Raw genomic sequence first — 8,536 nt, forward strand, 5'->3', positions numbered from 1 at the left:
TGTCAAGTTATAGGTTAAAATGTTAAATAAAATAAACCTCGAAGAGGTAGACTTAAATTTTTTCTACGGTTGCAAATGGGTCAGGTCGGATCAGGTTAGGAGTAACCCCGACTTGACCTAATTTTTTGTCTGGGTTCCAATGTTTGGCCCAGGTCTAACTCAATTGAAGATCAGATCGGGTTGGGTTGGATCCATGACCAAAATTTTTAATCTATGTGTTATTTTGATTAGGTTGGATTCATGTATAATTCGATCTAAATACAAAAATTTTGGAACCAAGTGGGATTTAGGTCGGATCCAAGTCATGTATAATGTCAAAAGATGGGTAACAAAACATAAAAACTAATACCTACAAGACTTCATCATTCTTTTTGAGAAACAGGCACTCCTCTTTCATGACATTTGCTTTAATAAATGATGGCTACTCAAAGCTAACCCAGAATGTGGAATAGGTCCAAATTTGAAACCCAACCTGGTCCCATGGATCTTTAAATCAGGTCTAGATTAGGTCTAAACGGGTTGGGTCCTGAGTCCACCTGGTCCATTCGCAATCTTAGATTTTTCAAATTGTTGAATGCATGTAAGGGGAGGAGGGTTTCTAATTTACTCTTTAAATTATTTCTGCAATCTTAAGAATTTTTTATAGTAAAGATTTATTTTTAAAAAAAAAATAAAAACAAGAGACGACAGAAGTTTTGTGCAAATGCTATGCTCAAAGTGAAACTCTATCTCGTATTTCACAAGTTTGGAGAAAAACAAAAGCACGGTAATAACTACAATACCAAACATGCCCTTAAAATTAACATTAACAGCTATAGTAGTAGATCAATCGAATAGTAACCATCGAGATCAAGAGATCAGAGGAGGATCCTATTGATCGAGAGGGTGATGCTGCAGAGCCTGTCAATGTCGCCGTTCCTCTTGGTCAGCCCGCGCTTGTCCCCCGGAACCTCCCTGCACTCCTCCTGGCACGCTTTGACGTCGGCCATGGCCACCGACACCCACTGCTCGACATCCCGGTAGACCTTGGACTCGAGCGCAGCGGCTGCATTGGTGAGCTGGTCCACGGCATCCACGTACTCGTCCTCACAGTAGGCGAGACACTGCTGCAACCCGGGCTCGGTGCTCTTCTTGTCGGCCTCGTCGAGGAAGTCGGCAACGAAGTCGGCGGTTTTGGTCAGGTTCTCGGCGGTAAGCTTGAGGGCAATTTCAAGGAGGCCGCGGACGTCGGAGGTGTTGCTCTTGGGGTCGGACGAGAGGACTGCAACGCAGAGATCGTGGTGGGACTTGGCGTCGTTGCAGGTCTCGCGGATGAGTTCGGGGCCTGGGACGGTGGCGGTGGCAGAAACGATGGTGAGGGAGAGGCAGAGGGGGAGGAGGAAAAGGCGGACGGTGGATGCAGCCATCTTCCGATGTCTCTCGGGGATGAAATGGATGGATTGCGTTGCGGTGAGGAAAGGTTGGGTTTTTTTTATATATAATGGTTTGGTTTTGAGCTCGTTCGCCATTTGTTACAAGTGTTCGACGTATGTCGCTTGGAGGAGGTGGTGGTTTGGAAGAGCCTAGGAATGGGGTGTTTCCGGTTTGGCATGGCCGCAGTTGAGGGGTGGAGAGTTCGAGTTGGACTTGGCCCGCAATGGATCTTCCTGTGGTTGAGGTTGCTTCCCACTATGAGTTTCCCGAGATACCTCATTAAGGCTTCAAATCTGGCAGGGGACTGGCGCCGTAAACGGGTCCATAGAACATAGACTGTTTCATTATTCACGAACAGGTGTGGTTTCAAGATTGGATTTCTTCAATTAAGTCAGAGGACCCGAACCATTGGAAAGTTGCAGGATAGAGTTACAAAAAAGAGAAAACGGTACATTCTATTGGAGACATTTCACGTTGAAGCTGCAGCTTATTTACGTGAAGAACGTAATTAGGCATTCAATAACACGAGATTTTAGATTTATAAAGCTAAAAGAAAAGAATCTTTAGCTATGACTTTTATATCTCAAGTTTGGCTTTCTTAGTTTGAGATGTAATAGCAACATATGACAGCCTATATATGCAAGGTCTTTGATCCATGATAGAGAGAGCTGTTTTTCATAGAAGTAACAGCATTGATTTGTTTGAATGGTATTACATATGACCCTTAGCAAAGGGTTGTAACTAGAAATAGGATAGCAGTTCATATTCAGGTTGGTTTAAGATATAGGTTTTCAAGAAAAACTACTTTTTTCATAGAAGTTTACACAACTCAATATGTAACCTATTCAAGAAAAGAGATTAGGTCAGGTTGGATCTATAATGATCATGACTTGTTAGCTTGAATTTTTTTTTTTTTTGGGTAGATACTTGTTAGCTTGATTTGAATTGGATAAACGGGTTATAAACGGCTTAGTTTGACTTGACCTAATTATTAATTGGAGTTAACTAGTCAAATGTATTAGAACTTTGAACCTGAGTTCAACCCTTTCGGGTAAATGGGATCAATTGGTTAGTTTTCTTTATGACTCGAATCTATTTATGTGAAACCCAAACATGCTTGAGTTGTGTTGAATTGATAAGCTGGGTCATGAATTTCTGCCCTAATTGTAATCATCACTTGTAATATTGCAAAAGATGAAACTAAATATATTTTAGATTATAAAATCATGAAATTGTAATTAGCCCAACTGTTAAAGGCAAGTAGCTTCCCCATTATTTTTTTAAATTATTTCCCCATAATTTTTTTAAATTAGGCCATTTTCTTGGAAGTGAAAAAAGAACAGATGGCATGGCATCATACAAGTAAAACCCACACGCTTCCCTTATTAGTTGCCCGCATCACAAAAAGAAATTCGTTGACTTTCCTATTTCTTTAACAAAATACGGTGTAGAGGCCCCTATTTATTATATGTTATTTAAATGTTAAAGCGTTTGACCTTTTTAAAAACAACAACAAAAAAAGGTATTGGACACCGCACAAAGGCGTAGGATGCAAGCTCGTTTTTGAATTTTGATAGCCGTCAGCTCTCGTAAGTCGTAAGCCAACGTTAAACAAAAAAAGTCTACAGAGAAATCCGAGGAACGGAAAGAAGTTGAGACAAACGTACAATTGCTCGCCGGCAGAGTGGAGAACACGACTCACACAACCGCGCTGGAATCTGAGGCTCCGGACTCGATAGAAGCCCGGCAAAGAGGGCAGGTGGAGTGGCTCTGGAACCACATGTCGACGCACTCCGTGTGGAAGCCATGGTTGCACCTCGGCAGCAGCCGGCCCTCCTCTCCCTCCTTGAACTCCATCAAACACACAGCACACTCCGTCTTCTCCTCGCTGCCGATGGAGTACACGAAGATGGGCAACGACGATAGGACTCGGGAATCCAGCCTGCCATTTCTTGGATAAAGGTTGGGAGAGTTAGGAGCAGAGGAAGAGGTGGTGGCAGCGTTGGTGTCGACTCGCTGGTTCTTCTTACAGAAGAAACGCCAGATGCCGAAGTAGAAGAGAACGATGAGAAGTACGTTGAGTGCCAAGAGAAGAACGTACAGTGCTCCGTTCTGGCCTGCCTTCTTCTCCGGGGGAGAGCCACCGAGGCTCCGGCTAGACAGTGTTCGACATGGCCTTGCCATCTTCCTTCTTCCCGGTTGTGTTTGTGCTTCGGCCGGGTTTGGAATCGGAGGTGAGGTCTGGTGGAAAGATCTGAGGGCGTCTCTTCTTTATCTTGCAGCCTTGCTTACCAGCTGGGTTAAATGACCTTAAGCTTCATTGACCCTGCAAGCTACGAATTTAGAAGTCCAAGCACCAAGTAGTTTAAATTATTTAAAACATATAACGAATAGGCTTGGCTGCGCCATTGGTCTCGTCATCGACCTCTTTTTTTTGATGGAAAACAAGTCATTGGCCCCTCGAACCAAGTTGGCCACTTAGCCGGATGCTAGCACATCCGTAAGTGCAAAGAATAATAACACATCTAAAGGGCCAACAGGCTACAAAGCCTCGCAAAGAGCAGAATAACAAGGTTTGAGAACAAGTTTAGGCTGACGATGTGGGGCTCGCAAATAAAAAAAAAAAATTATTAAAATATTTTTTTTAAAAAAATTGATGCCTAGATATATAATGCCTACAAAAATAATTTTGCATACTTAATTAATCATAAAAACTAACACATTCTAAAAAGGCTAATATTTCATTGAGCACCCACTTTTTTGAAAAAGTTGCGTAAAATACCAGTTATGCTCTTAATAAAAAAAATTACTCCATTTTATCAAAAAGTTTAAGAGCATGTTTAAAAAAAATAGTCTAATTTTTAGCCTATGGGAATTAAACTTTCTCATGTGCCACGTGAATTTTTCTTTCTTATGAAATATAAAAAAAAATATTTTTTAAAAAATACTTTTTTATTTTTTTAACTCCAACCAAGATATTTTTTATTTTTGTGTTGGCCATATTTTTCCTTTTTCTGCAAACCAAATGAGCCCGTAAGTGCTTCAACTTTGAATTGTTTTGTTTTTATTTTAATGGTAATTAAGGAGCGTTATGACCTTGTCTCTGGTGAAGAACATACAAATACGTTCTGAATTCTATCCTTGGTTAAACAGCTCTTTTAGATTGTTGGGTTTTATATATTTCAAATACAACGGTGCAGCTATGTCACGCCATATTGTATTGCAAATTGGTGATTATATAATCTTGTTCCAAACGATTTGAGAAAAAGTTGAATAGTATATTGTTGTTTGTCCACCAAATTGTTAATTTCAGTTCAATCAAAAAAAAAAACGAACTATATTTTTAGTGTTTGAATAATCATGCAAGTGGAACAAAACTTGGATAAAATAGCTGTGAACCCATGTCTTGGCCGTGCATGCAATAGGTTCATGAAGGTATTCTTTTTTAAGCAAAACCTGGAACTAAAGACTATCCAAATTTCATTGGGCTAATCAAAGATTCAAATGAGAGCCTAAGCCTGGAGCCACAAGGGGGACCTGTGAATCCCTCCCAAGAAGAAACAGTTAATAAAAGGATACAAAATGGCAGCCCAGATGGGGTCCAGGTAGATCCTCGCCAGTTGAAACGCCAAAAGAACAAAGACAATTCAATAACCAAACTTGTGAGCAGACAAATCAAAACTTAAAAAGAATGAGCTGGGAAAGGGAGGCCCAGGCACTGTCTTCTAGCAATTCCCCCCATCCGAAGGAATAACACACCTGCAACACTTGCATACCAATTCTATCATTTAAGGGCCATTTGGTTGGAAATAATCTAATATGAAAAAAAAAATTTATATTAAATTATCATATTTGGTATGAAAAATAGATAAAAGAGATGGTAATATACATGATGGATCCTACGTCTATATTTTGGAGAGAGAAGGTAAGATAAATACTACCAAGAGAATGGTATTTGTACGTGAGATTATCGAATGAAGATAACTTTAACAATACCATTTCTTGATGAAAAAGTCTAATATATTAACATATTTATTAGTAAATATTATTTTTAATAAATAATTAGAAATATTTATCAATTATCAATGATCTAATATACTATTTATTAATAATTAATATATTATTTTATATACTAAAATATACTAAATTGTATTTATAATAAGAAAATATAATTTCTAATATACGTATATTAATTTAAAAATAATTATTAACTCATAAATATATTTTATTATTTGAAATAGCTAATATCGACAATATATATGTAAATGGGCAATAAATGGCTAACAAATGGACTGAGAAAAAGAAATAATTACTACTTGAATTGCTTATTCAAGGGTAGTCTTGGGAATTAGGCAATATTCCTGTATAAGATTACTTTCGATCAAATATAGTAATTTTTTCTGATGTCATTTTCTAAAATAATTTTTCATCAACTAAACGTGATAAAATTTATTTTTTCCCACAATCATTTTTTTAAATAAATAATTTCTATGAATTGTCATATTACGTTGTAATCTGACATATCCTGACCAAATGAAACCTAAGAGAGAATGGATAGCTATTTCTTTGAAGCCTTATTGTCCAGCACAAGGCCACCATGACACAATCTCATCTAGCACGCATATGTGAAGGAACTTGCTTGAGCTACCACTCTAATCGTAAAAATACATGTAAACATGTATTTAGTTTCAAATCAGCTATGCATTAAATAGATCTTAGATATCTATAATGAATTAATAAACTTAAATAGCATCTTCTAGCCCGCTTTTTTTGGTTAGATCCTAAGTTGGTACAAATGAAATAAGAGCATATCTTGCTCATGACTTATGTGGACTAGAAGATACTACAGACAAGCCTACTTAGACCGATTACGGGTTGATCATGAATTGAATTTGAATTCTTAGCTTGATGAATATATATAGGCGTGGATGTGTTTTTGGGTTGGACCACAATGGACGGACAAAAGCAAAATGAAGGAATAAGTTTGGCTATAGTCGTATACGTTATGTATCATACTTCCATTCCAGCAAAAAACTAAAAATAAAAAAAAAGAAAAGAAAAGGTTTTTGGAGGTTCCCAGGAACGGCCGACAAAGGCTACTGTTGGTGGAAAAATGGACCACCCCACAAATACAATTATAGCACCCAAATCCGTCAGCAAGCTCGAGCTCATCCAAGTGATCGGGCTCTTCCGCTCTCGAGCTCATCCAAGTGATCGGGCTCTTCCGCTCGGGCTCTTCCGTTTTCGAGCTCATCCAAGTGCTCGGGCTCTAAGTGCTCGAGCTCATAGGCCGAGCCGAGCACAGCAGGCCGAGCACAGCAGGCCGAGCACAGAAGGCCGAGCACAGAAGGCTGCCGAGCTCCGAAGGCTGCCGAGCACAGAAAGCTGCCGAGCACAGAAGGCCGAGCACAGCAGACCGAGCACAGCAGGCCGAGCACAGAAGGCCGAGCACAGAAGGCTAAGACCAGCAGGACGAGACCAGAAGGCTGAGCTGACCTCAGAAGGCCGACCTCGTCATCTATATGCTGCGGCCATGCCCTGCAGCAGCCTTACCGCACCATGTTTTACTTGCCGGCCATGCCACGACATATTAATCAGGAACCATACTCTGCTACGACTGTCAACGCCTCATCATTCCCAAGAATGTACTGCACTGTGCGCCTCAAGCAAGCTCTGGCTGCACGCCATCTCCTCCCATGATGGGAACGGGCCATCCACGGCAACTCATTACTTCCACGCCCACGTCCAATCGTGACGGTAACCCATTAATTCGCCCAGTCACATCACAGGTAGCCCTGCCACTCTCCCTATAAAAGGAGAGCTTCTCCCTCTAAAAAAGGGGCCGGAGGCTTCTTCCTCCCAAGGGAGGCTTCGGACTTGGAAATACAGTCCCTCTCTCTTCTCCAAAATTAAGCCCCCCTCTGACTTAGGCATCGGAGGGCCGGCGCCGGAAAGCCCGGCCACCGGCTTTTTGCAGGTTCCCCCCACGGAGGACGCCGCCCGCCGACGGATCGCCGCCCGCCAGTGTTCGCCGGAGCTCCTCCTCCTCCTCGGTTCGCGGCCGCCCCCGGGTCCAAATTCCAGCAACAGTTGGCGCTAGAGGAAGGGCCCGAGTTGTGGCCATGAAACTAAGGAGCAGAGGAGTCTCTGATACCTCCCGGCATCATGCTCTAATCAATGGAAAGGTCTGTGCCTTATAATGAGGAGGTGTAAACCTTTCCTCCAGAGGGCCCTTTTGTGGGATAAAACCGTGAGGGGTGGGAAGGGTGGTTCCACCCGGGGCGCCGCCGGAACAGCGCGGACCCCCGGAAGCGGTCGACGATCCCTGATCCCCAAAGCGGACAATACCTCTGGAAGGGACGCGGATGCTTTCCCTGCTCGGCTGGTGTGCGGGCTGGTGCCCGGGTCCAAATTCCAGAGGGCCCTTTTGTGGGATAAAACCGTGAGGGGTGGGAAGGGTGGTTCCACCCGAGGCGCCGCCGGAACAGCGCGGACCCCCGGGAGCGGTCGACGATTCCCGATCCCCAAAGCGGACAATACCTCTGGAAGGGACGCGGATGCTTTTCCTGCTCGGCTGGTGTGCGGGCTGGTGTCGGGGTGCGAACCCCGCAACAGTTCTAGTGTTGGGGGAAAAATAGTCGATCTCCATCGACTAATCGAGCTCGGCTCGATCTCCATCGACTAATCGAGCTCGGCTCGATCTCCATCGACTAACAAGGCCAAAGAAGGCCGCTGAGTCAACCTGGAGCACTTAACTCCAACTGCATGAGAGGTACACCCTACTTGGCACGTACATCTCTATACATATTTGGCTATATTACAGGATGATCGACGACTGGACTACTTCCTTCGTCCGAGCCAAAAAGCAGCTCGAACTCGGAAGTCGGGGGTAGTGTTGGTAGAAAAATGGACCACCCCACAAATACAATTATAGCACCCAAATCCGTCAGCAAGCTCGAGCTCATCCAAGTGATCGGGCTCTTCCGCTCTCGAGCTCATCCAAGTGATCGGGCTCTTCCGCTTTCGAGCTCATCCAAGTGCTCGGGCTCTAAGTGCTCGAGCTCATAGGCCGAGCCGAGCACAGCAGGCCAAGCACAGAAGGCTGCCGAGCTCCGAAGGCTGC

General features: G+C 42.9%; 2 protein-coding genes across 2 annotated transcripts; both read right to left on the bottom strand.

Annotated features, from left to right (window-relative positions):
- Window positions 1-634: 634 nt before the first annotated feature.
- LOC103707261 (putative invertase inhibitor) lies at window positions 635-3,115 on the bottom strand. The gene has a single exon (XM_008791681.6). The coding sequence runs from the start codon at window positions 1,506-1,508 to the stop codon at window positions 858-860; it is 651 nt and encodes a 216-aa protein (XP_008789903.2). The 5' UTR covers window positions 1,509-3,115; the 3' UTR covers window positions 635-857.
- On the bottom strand, window positions 3,112-3,597 carry LOC103707311 (RING-H2 finger protein ATL64-like). Its single transcript, XM_008791748.1, has one exon. The coding sequence runs from the start codon at window positions 3,595-3,597 to the stop codon at window positions 3,112-3,114; it is 486 nt and encodes a 161-aa protein (XP_008789970.1).
- Between the last annotated feature and the right edge of the window lie 4,939 nt (window positions 3,598-8,536).

This window comes from Phoenix dactylifera, chromosome 17, assembly GCF_051530095.1.
Source record: "Phoenix dactylifera cultivar Ajwa chromosome 17, Ajwa_hap1_PhDact_Kaust_v1.1, whole genome shotgun sequence".
NCBI lineage: Eukaryota > Viridiplantae > Streptophyta > Magnoliopsida > Arecales > Arecaceae > Phoenix > Phoenix dactylifera.